Source organism: Lontra canadensis, unplaced genomic scaffold, assembly GCF_010015895.1.
Source record: "Lontra canadensis isolate GAN:19392208 unplaced genomic scaffold, GSC_riverotter_1.0 scaffold117, whole genome shotgun sequence".
Taxonomy (NCBI): domain Eukaryota; kingdom Metazoa; phylum Chordata; class Mammalia; order Carnivora; family Mustelidae; genus Lontra; species Lontra canadensis.
This window is the reverse complement of record NW_022631111.1, coordinates 3,615,265-3,635,071: the sequence shown is the minus strand read 5'-3', so window position 1 is coordinate 3,635,071 and position 19,807 is coordinate 3,615,265. Positions and strand designations below refer to the sequence as shown.

The 19,807-nt window shown below is 54.7% G+C and overlaps 1 protein-coding gene across 1 annotated transcript in view; it reads left to right on the top strand.

Moving 5' to 3' along the window:
• Positions 1-19,704, top strand: part of TFCP2L1 (transcription factor CP2 like 1) — a 28,800-nt gene extending 9,096 nt beyond the window's left edge. Inside the window, exons 4-12 of the mRNA XM_032840916.1 lie at positions 3,086-3,196; positions 5,862-5,953; positions 7,668-7,716; positions 7,808-7,901; positions 9,869-9,959; positions 10,968-11,071; positions 14,206-14,348; positions 18,287-18,338; positions 19,260-19,704. Coding sequence (XP_032696807.1) covers positions 3,086-3,196; positions 5,862-5,953; positions 7,668-7,716; positions 7,808-7,901; positions 9,869-9,959; positions 10,968-11,071; positions 14,206-14,348; positions 18,287-18,338; positions 19,260-19,306 — 783 coding nt within the window. The 3' untranslated portion in view covers positions 19,307-19,704. The remainder of the gene's footprint in view (positions 1-3,085; positions 3,197-5,861; positions 5,954-7,667; positions 7,717-7,807; positions 7,902-9,868; positions 9,960-10,967; positions 11,072-14,205; positions 14,349-18,286; positions 18,339-19,259) is intronic.
• The last annotated feature ends 103 nt before the right edge of the window (positions 19,705-19,807 follow it).

Genomic DNA, 19,807 nt, shown 5'->3' with positions numbered 1-19,807 from the left:
CCCCCCGTGGGTGTCCTGTTGCACGGGGCACCTTCTGTCATCTGGCATCACTGGTGGCTGTGCCCAGCTCTGCTTTGTAAGACTGTCTGGAATTGAACGTTTTTACGTTTTTGTTTTCTTCCCGAGCACTTTTTAGTTGACCACGGATTCTGTAGTTGCCCTTTAGAGTCGCCTTAAAAATCAGGTCAGGAGGCGGCGTGTGGGCGTCCCGGCCCCAGATGTTTTTATGGAGGGCCCAAAGCCGCATCTCCCTCTGCAGCGGCCTCCTGTTGGAGCAGGAAACACGTTTGCAGGGACCTCCTCTCTTTTCCTTCCCGGCCCACCCCCTGCACCTGCCTGTTAACTAACTACTCTTCATCTCATCTGTCTGGACCGTTGCTGCCTAAAGATGGGCAGTGGCCTGGGGAGATGGAGGGTCACAGCAGAGCCTGTGGCTTCTGCAGGGGTGAGGGAGGGGTGGGCTCTGGCTCAGTTAGTGATTCTGCCCCAGGTGGGAAGGCGCTGGTCATGGTGGGAGCGTCTTTTGGGCCAGTGCGGTAGCCCCCTCAGAAACCGGCTTCAGGATGGTGACTCCTTGCAAGGCCACCGTAGTTGTTTTCCTGTTGTTGCTGGAACAAATGATGACCGGTTTCATGGCTTCAGGCCACACACATGTATTACCTCTCAGGGCTGGAGATCCACAGCCTCACAAGGTCTCACTGGGTTTAAGTCAGGGTGTGAGGAGGGTTGTACTCCTTTCCGGAGGCTCCCTCTCTTTCCCTTTGCCAGCTTCTAGAGGCTTCTGTGTTCCTCCGCCTGTGGCCCATCCACCTTTCCTCAGAGCTGGCAGGAGTGCTGGGCTCTTGTGGTCACGCCACTCCAGCCTCCTCTCCCCTATCCCTCGCCCACTTTTCACGGGCCCTGTGATGACGTTGGACCCCCTGGGATGCCGAAGGATCATTTTCCTGTCCTGTCTCCCGCTGCTTGCTATTGTGATTCCACCTGCAGCCTTGTGAGGTGACAGCTTCAGGGTCCTGGGGGTGAGGACGTGGCCATCTTTGGGGAGCACTTCTCGACTAAACCCGTCCATTGGTGCAGTGGGCGCTGCAGCCTCTGGTCTTTTTATGGCCTGCTCTGGGCTCTCGCCGTTCTGACTTGCTGTGGACGGCCCCATAGTTGCGCTGCCGGATGTCCTTGCCTGTCCCAGTCATATCTCTGTCCTTCCCTTGTACAGACCACATGTGTGGTCCTGCTAGTCGTCCTTGTCCTCTGGTCCAGTGGCATCCAGTGGGATTCCTTGGGTTCAGAGGCTGCACTGGGCATGAGAGATGGACCATGTCTGCCCCCACGTCCCCATCCCCAGAGCGCCTAGGCCTTCCCATGGCCCCCTAGCAGCTCCCCTTTCTACACCTCGAGGCAGAAGCTCAGGGGTGAGGGCTCTGCCCACCAGGCTCCTGGGCCACACACCACCTATCACTGAGGAATGGATCTGAAGCTGCCTTGTCTGAGTGGCCCAGGGAAGGCCTTGGCATCTCCTGCAGGGGCATGGGGGCCCCTGTCACTTGAAGGTGGCTTCTCAGAACTCCTGGGGAGGTATGGATGCCCCACGTACCCAGCCCCATCACAGAAGCAGTGCCAGCAGGTGTGTGCAAGCGCCAGGTGGTCTCACCAGCTTGGCTGTCATTTCTCCACCCCCAGTCACCCTTGTTACCCCTGTCACCTGTCACTGGGAAGCCTCCTGCTTTTTGGAGCCAGGAGCTGGGGCTCGGGGTAGGGAGGAGTGTCAGGGCCTCTGATGGGACAGGCAGGACCCCTCCCTGACAGCCAGCTCTCCACAGGCCTCACCGGGCCAAGTGCCGACCCCACACGTGGGCTTGCCCCATGGTTTCTGGACAGGGAGGACGAGCCTCCTGTTAGGGACAGGAGCCGGGACGGGGGTTGGTGGGGCAGATGATGGGGGTTTAGGGACTGCGGGCCTGGTCTTTCTCAGAATACCAAATCTGTCATTGCTGTCCCCAGAGGACCCCCTGCAAACTCAGCTTTGTCTAATGTGGGTCTCACATCATCCTCAGGGCTGTGTCCTAAAATGCCCTTGAGCTGGAAACAAGAAGCTACATGGCATGAGGAAGGTGCATTCTGGGATGAAAGTCCCTAAAGGGGGGCATTGAGGAGATGGTTTTCACTGAGTGTGCCCTATGCCTGGTCTGTGGCATCCGCAGGCAGACTGCGCAGTTCTGGGCTCTGGGCTGCTGGGAGTCAGTGTTGGGAGCCACTAAGCAGGCTGTGAGTGTCCTGGGAGTGGGGCTGCTAGGTCCATGCTGGTGGTATATACCGGGACACGCTCTCTTGGATTTTCACCTGGTCAGCACTTGTTTCTGCTTCGCGTTTTTGGTTTTTTTTTTTTTTTTTTGGTTTTTGAAGACTCTGACCAGCTAGGGCAGCATGTTCCTCTCCATTCTTACCAAGTCACTTGAGCCTCAGTTTCCTTACCTGTAAATGATGGAAATCGTAGTGCCTCTGTAAGTTGCTCACGTTTGCTGGGCGCCTAAGACAAGCTCTGTGAAGCTGGAGGGGGTATCCCATGTGAGGTGTGCCAGCAGCGACCTGCACGCTGGTGCTGGGAGTTGGAGGGGTCAGGAGACCTTGACCATGCGTCCAGGATTTCCCAGCACACAGTTGCAGACTAGACTCCCACCAGTAGCCCTGACTTCTTCCATTTCCTTCACCCTCCACCGGTAACCGAAGGAACTCATTGCAGTTTGCTGTGCTCCCAAAGGTTTTGTCCAAGGGGCAGTGGCCTCTGGTAGAGATTATTTGCAAGCATTTCCCCCTGAGCAGCTGAGTGGCAGGACCCTGTGGCAGGCCGTGAGTGCCCTCGGGTGAGGAAGGGGAAGGGCTCCAGGAAGAAGACTGAGTGCTTAACACCTGGGAGGTGTGGGAGGTGCTGTCCCATCCAGAGATCCTGCCTGGACTCCTGGCCCCTGGGCCCTGGGGAGAGGCAGGGAGCATGCAGGCCTTGGGGACTGTCACCAAGCCCTGGGTCTTTCTCTGAGAGCTGCCTCTGCCCACTCTGGACTAATGGGACCCCTGTGCTCCACACTTGTAGCCAAAGGGAGCTGACAGGAAACAGAAGACCGACCGGGAAAAGATGGAGAAAAGAACGGCCCAGGAGAAGGAGAAGTACCAGCCATCCTACGAGACCACCATTCTCACAGAGGTGAGCTGGCCTGGTGTCGAGGTGCATGCCATCCCCCTGCCGCCCTGGGCCTTTTGCCTTTTGGTTTAGATTCTTGAAACTTGCCCACTGGGGAATGGATGCCTCTTTTGACAGTGCCCATGAAATTTGTTAGGTTCCTGGGTTCAGAGCTGTGTTCACGCGATAAGCCCAGGGGGCCGGGACAGTGTTTCCAAAGTAACTTCCAGTTCTGTGCTCTTGGCAGTTTCCGGAGTCAGCTGATTGTTTTAATAGGTGAAGGCCCAGAATCCAACAGAAGAGAGTGTGTATGCATCAGAAAATACCTCTCTCCAAATTGTCCTAGCCTCGAGCTTTCCTCCCCAGGACAGCTGTCATCCCTGGGTCTTCACGTACGTGGCCCAGCTTCCTCTGCTGGTGAAGCCAGTGTACCCACGCCCGCTGTTTTTACACTGACAGTGTACATAGACACGTTGTTCTGTAACTTGCTTGCTTTATTTAATAGCCTTGCTTGGAGTCTGTTCCCCATCTGTTCGTACAGAGCTTTCTGGTTCTTTATCCAGAGGCGTGGCTCCGTTGTGTGGATGATGGCCTGTTGGTGCACATTTGGTGCTTCCTGGGCTCCTGCTGTTGGTCAATAGGGGGCTGCAAGTGACCGCGGTGGCGTGAAGGTCTGCATATGGTAGAAGTCTCAGCAGGCTCACTGGCTCAGGGGGTGTGAACTACTAGCTGCTCTGCAGTTGGGATGGATACTGGAATGCAGTGCCTTTCCCCCAACTCGGACTCTCATGGCGTCCCTGTGTCCAGTGTACTTCTGAGATGAACACTGTCACAGGCACTGCTTCCTCCTGTGACTTGTCACCACTGGAGCCACCTTTTCCTGGGCTCTGTTTTTTCTTTAAAAAAGCAAAAATTCCAACTATTCCTCACTGCATTCTGCAGTCAGCCCAACTCGGGAGTGTTTGTTCATTGCCTAGTGCGACTGGCCCAGAAGGCTCCCCACAGATGCACAAGGCCCAGCACTGGCCGTGGTGGGGGTTACAGCTGTGGTTAAAATGAGGCCCTGGGCACAGAGCAGCTAAGAGAACAGTGGCTGGTCCTGGGAGGGGTGTGTGTGTGCGAGCATGTGTAATAAGCTGTATGCAGAAGGGTGTTTGCGGCAAGGCAGAGTACAGAAGCTAACTTTGCGGCACAGACAGATCTGTAGTGGCGTTTCAGATGGCTCAGAGTGACAGTGGCCAGAGAGCCGTGGTGCAGGGAGAGCCTGGCTTACTCACTCAGCAGCAGAAGAGTGCCAGGCCCCCCAGGGTGCCCTCCACACTCCCACCACCCTCTGCCTCCAGACCCCTTTCCATTCCAGGCTGAGCCTGACCCTCTCTGCTCCTGACTCTCCTTGGACATGCCCTCACTGGAGGAGGGCTCTGGGGCTGCTTCAGACCATGTCTGTCTAAGCCCTTGTCAGCACGCGGTGCTGCTGGAGAAAACCCCAGCCTGCCCCCAGCCCGTGACAGGTTGTCGACATCTCCTCCACTCCCGGGGTTAGCACCACGGCATTCCAGTCCACACGCACAACAGAGTTAAATATTCACCAGCCTGTGGCTCGGTGGGTGATAGTAAATCTTCAGGAATGCTTCATATTGGCCCTTTCTGAGGAGGTGTCATCACAGGGAAGGGAAAAAAGTGAATACTTGGCCCACTGGCTTCCCCACCAGGCAAAACCTGTATGTCTTTGCTGTCTCTGTCTGGGTGATTCTCATGTATGTTCATTTTTGGCTTCTGGACAAAAGTACCTTGAGGTCAGGGATCACATCTTTCGTGTCTTCTGTGTCTCCCTTAGCTCCTAGCAGGACGCCTGACGTGTAACAGATCTAGAGTGATGTCCAGAGGGGTTGGCCTGCTCTTGGAGGCACTTACGTACCTTCTGCTCTCCAGGGCCTGTCGGCTGATTCTGTTTTCAAATAGTGCAGGTTTTAGTACTGAACTCCTGTATATATATTTTTAAGGTATATTTATTTACTTACTTACTTATTTTGGCAGGGGGGATTGGTGGTGGTGTGGGGAGAAAGAGAATAGTGGGAGGAGCAGAGGGAGAGGGATAAGCAGACTCCCTGCTAAGCATGGAGCCTGACTCACAACCCTGAGATGGTGACCTGAGCCGAAACCAAGAGTCTGGACACTTGACTGACTGAGCGAGCCCCCCAGGTGCCCCAGTACTGAACCTCATTGATGACTTTTGTTTGGAAGTTATCTGTGTCCATTGCTCCCTCTTCTGTGCGTGGACACACATTTGTCGGTATCTGGAAAACCTGCCTCTGGGCAGCTGGCCTGTGTCGTTAGCTCTCTCTCTTTTCTTGTGGACCCAGGGGATGGATGATGTTTCCCTTGGTGATTCGACTGCTAGAAAGCTCACAGAGACACATGCCTTGCTTTACTTGCTCTGGGAATGACTGAATTTTAGGTCTCTTCTCTGCCGGGTTTGATTTCTTGGGCATGGCCCTAGGAAACTCACACTCCGCTGCCTCATGTGGGGCCTGGGAGATTGTGGGAGAATGTTGAGGGATCCATGGTGTCCTGTGCTGGCCTCGATGGATGCTGGTTTGGGAGAGAGAGGAGCTGGGATAGTACCTCTGTAGCCGAGTTCCTCCTGTCATGGCCCTTGAGTCACTGCTGCCCTGTGCTCTTTCTGCAGTGCTCCCCATGGCCGGACATGGCCTACCAGGTGAACAGTGCTCCATCTCCAAGCTACAACGGCTCTCCAAACAGCTTCGGCCTTGGTGAAGGGTATGTCTGCCCTCTCTCCCTTTGGGGCTCCTGGATTGATGATGGATCTAGGCTCCTTTCTTGATCTTTCCTCTGTATCCTCCGCCCCCCCCCCCACCCCCCCCCCCCCACCCCCGCCTTGGTATGCTGGCATCAGCATGCGCTTCAGGGCGGGACTTGGAATATTTGCACGGGTTTCTGTGCTTGGACACGCTTCTGTAAGCACTGTCTGCTGGGGTAGCAGCCCAGGACCCAGCCTCCCACCCCTTCCCCCCACCGTGGAAGCAGGTTGGCCTGTGGGTGCCCTCCAGGGCAGAATGCCTTCTCGACAGAAGGAGCCTTAGGAGGCGGCCATTCTGGTGGCCCCGGCGGCTGCGAGGGGCCGTCCTCGTTCTTTCTGCGGTCCTTGTGCGCATTCTCCAGGCAGCATGGGTCAGCTCAGGATGTTCCCTGGCCTGGGCTTCAGGGATTGTCCCACAGGAGTGGCCTCGCTCCCGCTCACCCGGCTCTGGAAGTGCTCAGGCCACACTGCGTCTGAGGTGACAGTCGTGCAGGGGCTGGCGGGCATCAGTCGGACCTGTCCCAGGCTGTGGGGCGCAGGAAGGGCTCAGGGCACCACTGTGATGGCTGTGCACATCCTGATCCTATTTCTGGGGGGAGGGGACAGCAGGAGCAGGGAGACCCCAGGCAGGTTTAGCAGGTAGGTGTGGAACCTGTGGGCGCCTCAGAGCCCGTGCTTGGCGTGCAGAAACCTTGACTAACAGGAGAGTGGGTGTGTCCGTGAACTTGATTTCACAAGGTCACAGGGGGCTTCCTTGAGAAGGGCAGGGGCACAAAGCCTAGGTGTCATGTTCAGATTCAGGTGGACCCAGTGTTAAATCCCCCACTCTGGGGTGAGTGGTGAGTTCTTAACCTTCTACAGCCTCACGTTCTCCACTAGCAGGGGGTGAGGATTGGTGCGGGGTTGGGGGACGGTGCGCCTCACGGACACTGCACAGAGAGCAGCTCTTGTCACCGATGACCCATCTGAGGGTCATCCCAGTGAGGGCCTTTTCTTTAGTGTCACTGTGGTAAGGTGCACACAGAGTCACCCCAGCTTGTCAGTTTAAATCAGAGTGAGACACCTGTGTCCCTCCGTGTTGTGCCTTCTCCAGTCTCTGTCTGGGAGGGTCATTTTATATTTAAAACTGTATCTTCCTCTTAACTTAAAAATGCAGGTGTTAGGTATGTGCCTTCCCCATGAGTGAACCCTGGCGGGAGGGCAGGTGCCTCCAGCCATGACTGTATTCTCCTCGTCAGTGGGTGCCAGACTGCGGCTCCCTATTCAGGGCGGGTCCCTCCCAGGAGCCCAAAGCCCTCTCTGCCTCTGCAGACAGGGGTTTGGCTGCTGCTGTCTGGGCACCCAAACGGTGCTTGGGGATCCTTGGGCAGCCTACCCTCCCGTGGGGCCGAGGCTGGCGGGAGTAGGGGGTGGGAGACTCTGTAGACCCTGAGCTCGGGCTAGAGGGGTGCTTGTTGGCTGTGCTTTGTTGCCAGCCAGAACGTCGTGTCCGCCCTGGAGGGCTGGTCAGGGATTTTGAGGGATTGCGTGGGCAGTTCTGCCAACATGTCTCCGACCTGGGGAATTCTTGAGGCCCTGCTGCATTTGCAGTGAGGGCCATTCCGTGAGGGGAGGGGGAGCGCTACACTGGGAGAGGGGGCTGTGCCCACGACTGATCGCCGGTTCTCTTTGCAGGAACAGTTCCCCGACGCACCCGGTGGAGACCGTGCCGCTGGGCAATGATGTAAGTGTGTGCCGCTGGGCTCTCCGGCTTGTGTGTCCTGGGCAGACCCGGCGTGCTCATGTCAAGGCCCCTCCTCTGTCTCTGCCTGCAGCACCTGCTTCCGTCAGCCTCCATCCAGGACGCCCAGCAGTGGCTGCACCGGAACAGGTTCTCCCAGTTCTGCCGGCTCTTCGCCAGCTTCTCGGGTGCGCATCCCTGTGTTGTTGGGGGAACCCATGGGGATCCTACAGACACGTCACAAAGCCAGGCGGCTTCCCGGACTTGGCCGCACTGCCTGCCGGGCTGGGACTCGGTATGGCATGGGTCACTCACGCTTGCTGACCCTGAGCCAAGTGCTAAAGGAGGGGTCCTGTCCGTAGGGAGTTCTGAGTCGAGTGTGGCTTTCAGGGAGGACTACCTGGGTCCCCTAGGGTGGGTCCCAGTCTGCCCAGGAAGGGCCCCCTGCACCAGGTGGGCTGGGGCACACTCGGCAAGCCTTCTGGCTCTTCCCCACCACCCCATGTGTGTCACGCGGTCTCTGGAGCCCTGACCTGGGAGATGACAGTGAAGCCGCAGGGAGGAGAGGAAGCTGCGGCTTCCTTCAAGCCCTCACCAGTGGGGCTGTCAGAGACAGACCCGGGGCCAGGGCTTGGGGCATAAAGGTAAGCAGAGCGGTGAACCCTGCCACCAAGTCGAGGCGATCCAGAACGACCGGGAGTAAAATATTGACCAGAACTAGGACGGTGGCTCCCATGCACATCTGTGACAGTGGAAGGAAAACTGCTCACAGTCGTCTTTGAGCTCAGCTTTGCAGGGGCTTCCCTTGAGCTCCCAGGGAGCTTGTAGCTTTGAGTCTGCACAGGTGTGCGGACCCCATGTTTCAGTGCTGCGTGACCCTGTGGTGGTGGGCAGGCTCAGAGGAGGGGCCTGGCTCGTTTTGGGGAGGAGCAGGGAGGGATGCTGCCATTTTCGGGGTGCCAAAGAGAGACAGTGCCCTTGAGCAGAGGCTAGGCCCAGGGGAGGACGGGAGCTAAGTGGGTTCGGGGGACAGTGAAATGTCCAAGGAGGCGGAAAGTGCAAAGGCCACAAGGTGGGGGCCTGCCTGGTGAGGCCACGGAGCCTGGCACCCAGGTGAGTGGGGCCAAGTGGACTGGGGAAGGTGAGGTCAGAAAGAGACCGAGGGGCCTGGTAGAACAGTGGAGGATTTTGGCTTCTCCTTGTCATGTAGAGGGAGCCTTTGTGCTGACAGAATCATGCCTGAAACTGTCTCTGAACTATGGCAGGAAAAAGGGGTTGGATGTTACTGCTCCTGGCCATGTGACTGCTGGCTGGTTTTCAGGGGAAGGTGATAGCATACTTGTCCCTTGGAGAGTCCTAGGGCACAAGGCTCTAGGGGACTTGTTGGGCTTTGAGGACGGGACTGCATCCACAGTAGGGATGTTCATAGACCTTTATTCATAATTACTCCGAGCTGGGAGCAACCCCGGTGCCCATCGGCAGAGAATGGACATGGGACTGTGGTGTACTCGTGCGATGAAGAATATGTAATAATGGGCATGAATGAGCCTTTAAACAGAACTGGGAAGGAGGGAGCTGGACATAGGAAAAGTGCATCCTTGTCCATTCCCCTTACATAAATTTCAAAGTTTCAGGCAAAGTTTAAGGAGATGAGGAGTCAGGACGGTGGTTCCCCAGAGGTGGGTGCGTGGCTGGCGCGGGTGCCAGTGGGAGGCGGGAACGTCTGCCTCTCGTTCGTGTGCCGGAGCGTGGCCGCACTGAGGTGGCCACAGGCAGGGAGCTGCGCACTTCTGCGCTTTGACGAGCGTGGGTCCTCAGTGTCCTGTGCTGGGTTATGTGTGCTTGTGTTAGTGCGCTAAACGGTACGGAGGGAGGGATGGGCGGGCGGGCACAGCTGGTGAGGACCTGTCGGCTTTTGTAAATGCCCGTCTGTTCTGCTGAGCTGGAGAACACCACTCCGCTCTCGGGCTTTGATTTCCTGATGTTTAGCTTTTTGTTGTTTCTCTCTCTCTGGAACGTCCGGTGCCCGCGGAGCGTGAGGCTGACGCTTTCCTGTCCCCACTCTTCCCTGTCCGCAGTGCAGTGTCTGCAGGTGCCTGAGGATGGAAGCTTTCCTGTGTCTCCCACTAACGGGCGGCCCCATTTTCCTGCCTAGGTGCTGACTTGCTGAAGATGTCTCGGGAGGATTTGGTCCAGATCTGTGGGCCTGCAGATGGGATCAGACTCTTCAATGCCATCAAAGGCCGGTGGGTGTCCGTTTCCAGCTGGATGCGGGGTATGGCAGGGAGCCCCATCTCGGCCTCTTGGATGCTGCCATGTGGGCCCTCTGGGGGGGACAGGGCTCTTCCTGGAGCAGGTGCAGGGAGGAGGCCCTGTGAGAAGGGATCAGGGCCATGGGGGGTGGGGCTGAGCCTGCCGCGGCTCACCCCTCCCTGCAGGTCCCTCCTGCTTCTCGGTTTGGCTGGAGCCTTGGTGTCTGGATCTGCGCCCCTCAGCCTTCCCCTCAGGTGCCCAGCTGGTTGCATCATCCCAACTGCCTCCTTCCAGAAGGAGGGGTGGGACTCTGCTGCAGCTCTCTGTTCTTTGAGCAGACCAGAGAGCAGGGCTGGGTGGAAATGTTGGGCGCCATGCTGTTGAGTCCAGCAGCCCTGGCCACACATGGCTGTGGGGTGCTTGGTCTCAGGCTAATGTCATTGACCGAGTGAATTTTAAATCTCATTTCCCTGTCACGCACGGATAGCACAGTTTTAGAGTGAGGGTGAGGGCCTGGGTGTGCGTCTCAGATCTGCCTCTTCCGAGTTTTACGCTCCCCAAAGCCCTGACCCCTATGAGCCTCAGTTTCCTCTTCTGTAAGATGAGGGCTGTGATTCCAGTGCCCTACGTGTGTGAGATGAAATGAGGGAGGCACGTGAAGTTCTGGAAATGGTGCCTGGGGCAGGGTAAGCCAGAGAAAGTGTTTGCTCCTGTTACCGCCCTGAAAAACACTTTGTGTCTTGAGATGGGTGTTCTGGGCAGAGAGCCCTCATGGCAGCTTACAGGACCTGGAATCGCTGGCCATCCTGCTGCCTCTAGGCAAGCCTGCCTGACGCCATGGGGGCCCATATAAAGGCCTTCTGCGTCTGGCGGCCTCCTTTCTTCTCCCTGAATCCTTCCGTCTGCCAGTTCCACCCTATGTTCTGGAACATTTCTGGAATGTTCTCCCCCCCGCACCCTCTCCCCCAGTACCTGCTGTTTATTTCCCCTCCTCCTGCCAGGAATGTGAGGCCAAAGATGACCATTTACGTCTGTCAGGAGCTGGAGCCGAGCCGAGCGCCACTGCAGCAGAAGCGGGATGGTGGTGGGGACAGCAGTCTTTGTGGTGAGTTGTGGGGGGCCTGCCTCCGCCCTGCCAGCCTGGGGCTGGTTTCTGGGTGGCCGGGTCACAGGAAGGCTCAGCAGCAGTGTGAGTCGTCTTGCCGAGAATGTGTCCGCTGAGCCAGCTCACTCAGCATGAGTTCTTGGTAAACTCCCTCCTGGGATTAAAACGTTGCAGGTGGAAACCCTCTCCCAGAACAGCTGGTCTAGCCTAATTGCTACCTGGAGAGCAGGCTCAGAGAGGGGACGCGCCCCCCATACACACGCACTTAGCCGCTCCTGGGAGAGTTGGGAATCAGGCCTTCGGGCTCCCAGGCTGGTGATGAGTGACCGCTCGATGGCTGGATTCCCAGAGCATTTCCTCCTGTGGTGACCCCCCAGCCGGACCAGTCTTTCCCGTTTGGTTTGGTGGCTTAGCTCGGGGTGCCTCAGGGGCATGTGACTTTTTTGGCTTGGCAGTTTGGTGAGAGGACAGAGGCTTTGAGGTCGGCTGAGTGCGGGCCCCAGGGCTGGCCATGCCGCGTATTGGCTGTGTGGCTTTGGGCAAGGTACCAGGGTCCGTGCACCCGCTTCTGCACGTACAGAATACAGATAGCGATGCTACCCCCAGAGATGGGAGGTTTCGGTGAGACAAGGCACGAATAGCGAAGCGCCTTGCTTCTGAGCGTCTGTGCGTTCTGCGGGTCTGGCCAGCTGCCGGTCTCAGGCTGCAGAGTCCGTGCTCTTCTGTGCATGTCTGCAGAGAATGGGGGAGCATTGGTGGAGTAGGAAGGCTCCCCAAGTCCGTCTAAAGGGCTTCCTTCCCATGTGCTCGCTTACTCGCATCTCCTCGTAGGCACTGTTGGGAATATTTCCCGGGGGGGGGGTGGGGAACACTGAGGCACAGGGTGGGTCACTGTACCCCAGGTGACAGCATTGTGTGTAGCAGAGCCAGGACCCAAACATTGGGACCCTGGAAACTGGCTTCTGAGCCCTGCGTCTGGCCCCTGGACATTTCTGAACGATGGCTAGGTCCTCCTGCAGCTTCTCAGCTGTTTGCCCGTGAGGGATAGATCCTGAGCCTTGGGGGCAGTGGGGCAGCCTGGCGCTCCAGCACAGCTCGTGATTCATGCTCGCAGAGGCCCTGAGTGCTGGTGCTGCCCTAGCACAGACCCTGGGGCCCCAGGACCTGCGGATTGTTCCAGGGCTGGCTTCTCCAGTGGCTGAGTTGGGTTGTGAGCCTGGGATGGCCTAGTCTAGAGCCTCGTATCCCAGAGTACTGCTGGCACGGCCCGGGAGGAGTCCAGAGGAGTGTCCCATGGACCCTTCGGCCGCCCCAAGCCCTCCTGACAGTGCAGCAGAAGCCCACTGGAGTCTGTCACAGAAGGGTGTCCTAGAGAGGGGCCCTGGCCTCCTCACCTGCTGTCCACACTGGGGGCTGGGGCGTGGCCACACGCTCTGCACCGGATCTGACGGCCACTCAGCCCGTCTGAAAGCCTGGGACGGCCAGTCTGATGTGTGGCTGGAAGGCCGTGGCCTCGGAGCATGCATGCATGTGTGTGTGTGCATGTGTGCGTATGTGTGCACATGTGTGTGCACATGCTCACGTGCATGCATGCTTTTGAAACACAGGGCTTTCTGAAGCCAGGTGTTCCTCAGTTGAGTTAGTAGTTTGGGAACCTTTAGTTAGTCCAGTTATGCTTTGCCTTTGAGGACCTTGAGGCCCCCGAGTGTGGAGGCTCCTGCCCCGGGGCGCCCGCAGAGCTGCCTCCTCCCTGGCTGGCTTGGGTTTCCCGTAAGGAAGCATTTCCAGCCTCCAGGTCGGTGTTAGTTTCCAGCAGGGCGGTGATGCTCCCAGGGCCTCTCTTCCCTTTGTGGCCACAATGCTGGGGTGGTGTGGCATTTATGCTGTGGAGAAGGGCAAGGATGAGACCCCTTGTGATGTCAGGTTGCAGTTATCCCTTGCGGAGAGAGGGGAACCCTCTTAACGCTGCTCATGGGAATGCAAGCTGGTATAGCCACTCTGGAAAACAGCATGGAGTTCCTCAAAAAGTTAAAAAATAGAGCTACCCTACGACCTGGCAATTGCCCTACAAGGTACTTACCCAAAGGATATAAAACTACATATCTGAAGGGATATGTACACCCCAGTGTTCAGAGCAGCAATGTCCACAGTAGCCCAACTGTGGAAAGAGCCCAGGTGTCCATTGGCAGATGAATGGATAAAGATGTGGTTACACACAAACACACACACACATGCGCACACACACACAGGAATATTATTCAGCCATCAAAAAAAATGAAATCTTCATTTACAATGACACGGATGGAACTAGAGGATATTATACCAAGCGAAATAAATCAATCAGAGAAAGACAATTACATGATTTTACTGGTGGAATTTAAGAAACAAAACAGAGGAGCATAGAGGAAGGGAGGGAAAAATAAAGGTGAAAGCAGAGAGGGAGACAAACCATAAGAGGCTCTTAACTCTAGGACACAAACTGAGGGTTACAGGAAGGGGGTGAGGTGGTGGGGTAGCTGCATGACGGGCATTAAGGAGAGCATGTGATGTAATGAGCACTGGTATTACATTAAGACCGATAAATCGCTAAACTCTACCTCTGAAACTGATAATACACTATATGTTAATTGATTTTAAGTAAAATTCTTTTAAAAGGAGCAGTTATTCTTAAATCCCACTTTTTGCCTCCTGGAGCCATCCAGTGACCCCTCTAAGCCATGGGAAGAAAGGAAAGGGGATGCATGATTTCTTCTCACTCCTGTAAGGGTGTGCGTCTGGTCACAAGTCAGAATCATTAGCAGCTTGTTAGAAATACAGAGTTCTGCCAGCCGATCTCCCTCCAGCCTCTGTCCCGCCACGGGCATCATTGGGTATGGGGTGGATGCAGGAATTCTCCATTTTATGTAAGATCCCCCCAGAGGGACTAGTACAGGAATGCAGAACCATAGCCTGGCTGCCTTCCCCCTGCTGCTGGGCTGTCGAGAGCCTTGGTGCCTGTTAAAACCAGGTCCTACGGAATGGGTCTGGGCATGAGCATCCTTACAACTGAATGACTGTCTTGGGGGCTGGGGGGTAGGCAAGCTCCTTAGAAAGCAGGGTGTGTTCTATAGAAGGCCCTGTCCCTTGCCCTCTAGTGTACCATGCCATCTTCTTGGAAGAGCTGACTACCTTGGAGCTGGTTGAGAAGATCGCCAACCTGTACAGCATCTCCCCCCAGCATATCCACCGAGTCTACCGGCAGGGCCCCACGGGCATCCACGTGGTGGTGAGCAATGAGGTGAGCGCTGCCCACACCCCCACTCATGACCTTGGGGCTGTAGGGAGGCATGGCAGACAGGCGCCAGAAATGCTCCCTCCGGGGTTGGGGAATGACTTCTGCGTTTTTTTCTGCATGCCACATGCCCTTGGTTGCCCCTGGAGTGCAGGGGGGAGAGTTCTGAGGCTCTGAATAAGCTGTCTGGTACCCACTCTGCCTCCCATCCTCAGCCGCGTGCCTTGCAGGAACCGTGGCACAAACCTGCCTTCACAATGCTGACGGTCAGGACTCCAAGAAGTCAGGGCGGCTGGAGGAGGAGGAGGTCCCAGGGATGGGGGAATGGACTGTGGGCTGGATGATGGAGAGGAGGCAGGTCACATGGGAGCACAGAGCCTTCCTCTGCTGACTGGCAAAGATGCCATGGCCTTCCTGGGTCTCCCTGGGCTGCATAGACATGTGTGGGGCACAAGCAGCTGCTGGCAGAGGGCACAGAGTGATCTGATCCCACTCATGGCTGAGGAGGATTTGCATCTGCATTTAGGCATTCCTGATGCCTTATTTAAGCTTGTTCTATCTTGGACCCCTCTTCTTGATGATAATAGGAGTGCCAGCATTTATCTGCTGTTTATTGTCCTAAGTGCATGTGTAGCCACTCATTTAATTCTGGCAGCCTCCCTATGAATTGGGTGAAACCCCATTTCACAGAAAGGAGACTGAGACACAGAGAGGCTGAGTAAATCGCCCCAGGTTACATAGCCGATAAAGGGTGGAGCTAGGGTGGGAATTCTGGTGTCCAGCTGCAGAGCCCAGCCTTGTAGCCAGATGGCTAGCCCACCTTCCTGGAAATGAGGCCTTTAGAGAAACAGAGTGGGGCTGATGGGAATGCTGGTTGGCCACCCTGAGCCTCCAGAAGACCCCAGCAAGCCAATAGTGGGAGCTCTGAGAGCATCTGTGTAGAGGACTGTAGAGGAAATGGTGTCTGGGGGAGTGGAATGTGGGCTCTGGAATCACATGTGTCCCCACTCGGACCTTGCTGCTAGGAGCGGAGTAACCCTGGGCAGGTTTACTTAGCCCCTTTAAGCCTCCATTTCCACATCTGTAAAACGGGGATAATTATACCCACTGAGCAGGTTGTGGTAAGGATAACATGAGAAAACATGTCAGGCACTGGGAGACACCGGTTAAGCTTGTGGTGGTGGTGGTAATAGACGATGCTGGGCACTTTGAACTTTTGGGAGCAAGTGATGGAGAAATCCTTAAATGTGACAGTATATAAACTGTAAGGCTTGTAATAGTCCGTGTAGTTGATATATTGTCATTATTGGTGTTAATCCTGTCGCCACTTGTCATTACAGTTACCTGAGCCCCTTAAATGGGAGTGCCCCCATTTCATGGGAGTTAAGTCCTGGAGGCTGGCAAACTGGTGGTGGTTTCCTTCCTCTTGAATTTAAAAGCAATTCATGGGTTGCCTGGCTGGCTCAGTTGGGGGAGCATGAGACTCTTGATCTCAGGGTTGTGAGTTTGAGCCCCATGGGTGCAGAGATTACTTAAAAATAAATCTTTTAAAAAAAAAGTGATTCACAGTTTAGTGTCAGTCAAGAAATCTAAAATAGCAGAGGACAAACGCAAAAGGCACGTCTTTTCCCTACTCTTTCCCTAGAGGAGTTCGTACTGGCTTGCTTGGATGTGAATCTGCCAGATAATGTTCTGAGAAGGCATCTGTCATGGGCCTGAGCATTGTTCAGGCATGGATTCCTGAGCCAGCTGTACATTTATCTCACACTTGCTCGTTTGGTTCCCGGGTCAGAATTCTTTCCTGTCATTCCATTTAAATTTCACGTGGCTGTTTCCCTACCCCCACTTCACAGACAGAATGAAGCCCAGAGTTCCTGACCTGAGCACTTCCTTGAGAATAGCCCGGGAGGTTCAGACACCTGAGCAGTGGGCTGCCGTGGGGGCATAGGAATGAGTTTCTTTGGTGAAGACAAAAGCCAAGAATGTGCGGAACCCTTGCCATGTCATGGGTCCCCGCGGGGAGTCCCTTCCCCGGCTTGCCCCTGCCCTCCCGAGTGGGCAGTGAAGCAAGTGAAGCAGAGAACAGAACCACAGTGCTGACCTCCGCTAAGTAGGCGATTCTTATTCCCCGAAGTCTCCTTGCCTCTTAACCCTGAATCAATTGGAAACCTTTGGTTCTTAATTGCCCAGAGTGCTGGAGGCAGCCCGGCCAGCCGCAGAGCCGGCCCCCGAGGTGCAAGGGCACTTAATTAAACAAGGGAGTTACTGATTAAGCCCGTGTGGGATGTGTGTAGGGCCTTGGATGCCCAAGTAGCTGGGCTGCCAAGAGCCCCAGAGGGCGCAGGCCGGCAGCATAGAATAAATGCACTGCACGCGCCATTAGGCCCCGCAGGGAGGGGCAGGGGTCCACAGGTTGGTGGACTTGCAGGATTTGGGGCAGTAATCCAGAGGAGGCAATGACATATGGGTGGCATTTTTTAATTCGAAAAGGAGTTTGCTGCGTGTTAGCTAGTGGGTATGTTTAAGTTTTTGTTGTTTATTTTTTAAGTATTCTTTCCATTTATATTGTGAAGTACAGCACATGTGTGCAAGGAGTATGTGGGACTTTTACAGTTTAAGGAAGAAGTGCCCAGTACTGACACTCGGGTTGATTCAGGATTCTGTTAGAAGCCTCTTTGAGGGCTGATTTCCTCTTCCGCGCCACCTCTCCACCTGCTGGTCTGAATTAATCATCCCCATTTCCTCAGTGTATTGCTTAATTTTGCCTGTTTTAAAACTTCATGTAGGTGAATAATAGCATGTTTTTCTGTGACCTTCTTTCATTTCACTTAAAATCTTTGAGATTGATGTGTTTAGGTGCTGCTGGAGGCCCCTGGCCCACTGGATGGCATAGCGTGATGAGGTCACAAAATAACTGATTGACATTGGGGTGGTTTCCAGTTACCGCTTTTCTTTTTTTTTTTTTTTTTTTTAAGTTTTTATGTCAGTAATGCCTGCACCTCACTTGGGTCTCCAACTCAACCCCAAGATCAAGAGTTGCATACTTTTCGGGCTGAGCCAGCTGGGCGCCCCTCCAGTTTCATTCTTAATAGCCAGTGCTGCTGTCAACGTTCTTAGGTGGTTCTAGAGAAACCCCTGGAGAAACCATATGCAGGGGTTTCTCTGGAACCCTGGCCGGGAGGAGTAGCGTACCAGATCATGTGGAAGCTTTGTAAAGTGGTTGTAGAGACATTCCACCAGCAGTGGGAGCCAGTTCTAATGTTCTGTATCCTGGTTCTCTTCTTTTGCATGGGAGCAACCCCATTTTACAGTTGGGCTCAGAGACCAGAAGGGGAAAGATTGACTCGTTCAGGGTCACCTGGTAGTTAATCAAGATGAGAACTGTAGGGGCGGCTGAATAATCGTTCCCTTCCTGCCACTTTGTAGACACAAGGAGTGGTGTTATGTTGGTATTGGTCCTCATAGGACTCTGATACGCAGAGATACTAATTACCAAGTTGTTTGTGTGTGTTTCTGTGTGTGTGTGTGTGTGTGTGTGTGTGTGTGTTTAAGCACTTTAGTTTTCTCTTTGTTGCTGTTAACACACATACATGCTCCTGTAATGTGTCCATAGAGGGATTGGAGGTCTCAGTAAGTACGAAAAAGGGAAACGAAAGCGCACAAACATGTAGTCCTGTACTACCATGTTAATGTTTTGGTTCCTTGCCTGGCTCCTTTTTGTCCTTTATGTACAGTTTCTGTTACTTACGATGGCGATCATTTCACACATTTATCTTGTTTCGTGTTTCCTTAGTGAATGTTAAATGGAACCATTTCCCTGCATTTGTGCAAACATGGTGATTGTCATTTCTGCCTGCTGCGGTGGCTGGGCTCTTGTGTCGCTGTGGCTTTTCACATTATGAACTCATGGTTGAAGGGACATGGTCTTTCTTTTTGCCTTTCAGATGGTGCAGAATTTCCAAGATGAGTCTTGTTTTATCCTCAGTACCTTAAAAGGTAAAGACCCCCCCACCCCTTTTTCTTGTTTACTTTATGTAAGTGGGGCCTGCCTGCACAGTGGGTCCCTCGAGAGCCATCTGGCAACATCCTCTGGGGAAAAGGAACACATACTTGCTCTGAAAGCCTGCCCTGTTGATGTGAGAACTTCTGAGATTGGCTCCAAAGTCGGTTCTGAAAGGGAAATCTGGCCAGGCAGCGTGTGCTCTATAAACTCAGTGCCTGAGTAAAAGTAAGGTGCGTTTGAGTTTTTCCACAGTGGGGGTCTCCAGGAGGAGCAAGTGTGGAATACAGCAGCTGAGCCTGCAGGCCTAGTGGATCAGGGATTTGGGGCAGTGGAAGAGCATGAAGGTTCCCCTGAGGAAGGGGTCTGAGAAGGAACTCTTGTGCCAGGAGAAAGGGGGGACTAGCTGTGACCTAAGTCTAGGTCTGGGTGAGGGTATATCACCATATATGGTGATAATAGGGTTGGGTGGGGCAGGTAAAAATGTAGGGAGTATATCAGAATGAAAGCCCCACAACAGGGTCATAGACCCTGAACGGTGACAGGGCCAGCCCTCTCTCCCCTATTCTCTTGGATCTAGCCAGCAGCCACATTCAGAGAGCTGGGGGCCAGAATACCCTGAGAACCACAGTTTGTCCGAAGCCTTCTTGAATATGGAGCCTTTAGTTCTTGGGCCTAGAGTGATGGTAGAAAGACCCATTGGCAGAAAGAAACTCAATAAGGCAGAAGGCATGTGAAGGCATGTGTTAAAAATACCTGTTTTTGTTAGCACACTTCACTCCATGCAATTACATTGGAGCCAATATCCATGGCAGGGCTTCTGCTGGTACCCCAGTACCATGCCCTCCTTGCCTGATTCCCCAAGGTCATGGCATCATGCCGTTCACCTGAAAAATGCCCCATGTTTCTCTTCGCAGCCGAGAGCAATGATGGCTACCACATCATCCTGAAATGTGGCCTCTGAGCAGAAGTAGCATGTGTAAAGGAGAGCCTCCCACCCCTAGCCCTGTGGATTCCCTCGGATGTAGAGATTGCCCCACTATAAGCTGCGGCCTCTCCTGGCAAGCTGTGACCAGGAGGGACTTGGCCCAGTCTGTGAAAACCACGGACCAGTAACCAGCAGAAACCCGGGGGTGCTGTCTCTGGCATGCAGAAAGCCAGTGGCTCCTCTCTCCCTTCCTCTTGGCCTCCAGCTTTTGAATGGTTCTTTGTTCTTTGCCTGCTGTTCTAAAGAGGCACATAGCGGGGACATCTTCTCTGAAACCCTGCTAGTTCTTTGGGTATCTTGGTGCCACTGTATCCTTCTGCCACTCCCCTGCCTCCAGGGAAGGCCCTGGCTCACCCCTAGCCTTCTCCTTGACAAGGACTGCTGAATGGAATGGTGGTTTGCCTCCATTCTGTCTTCCTGTTGGTCTCCCTCCTCAGAGACCCTGGTGAGCGTCGTCTTTCTGATTCTTGGATGGAT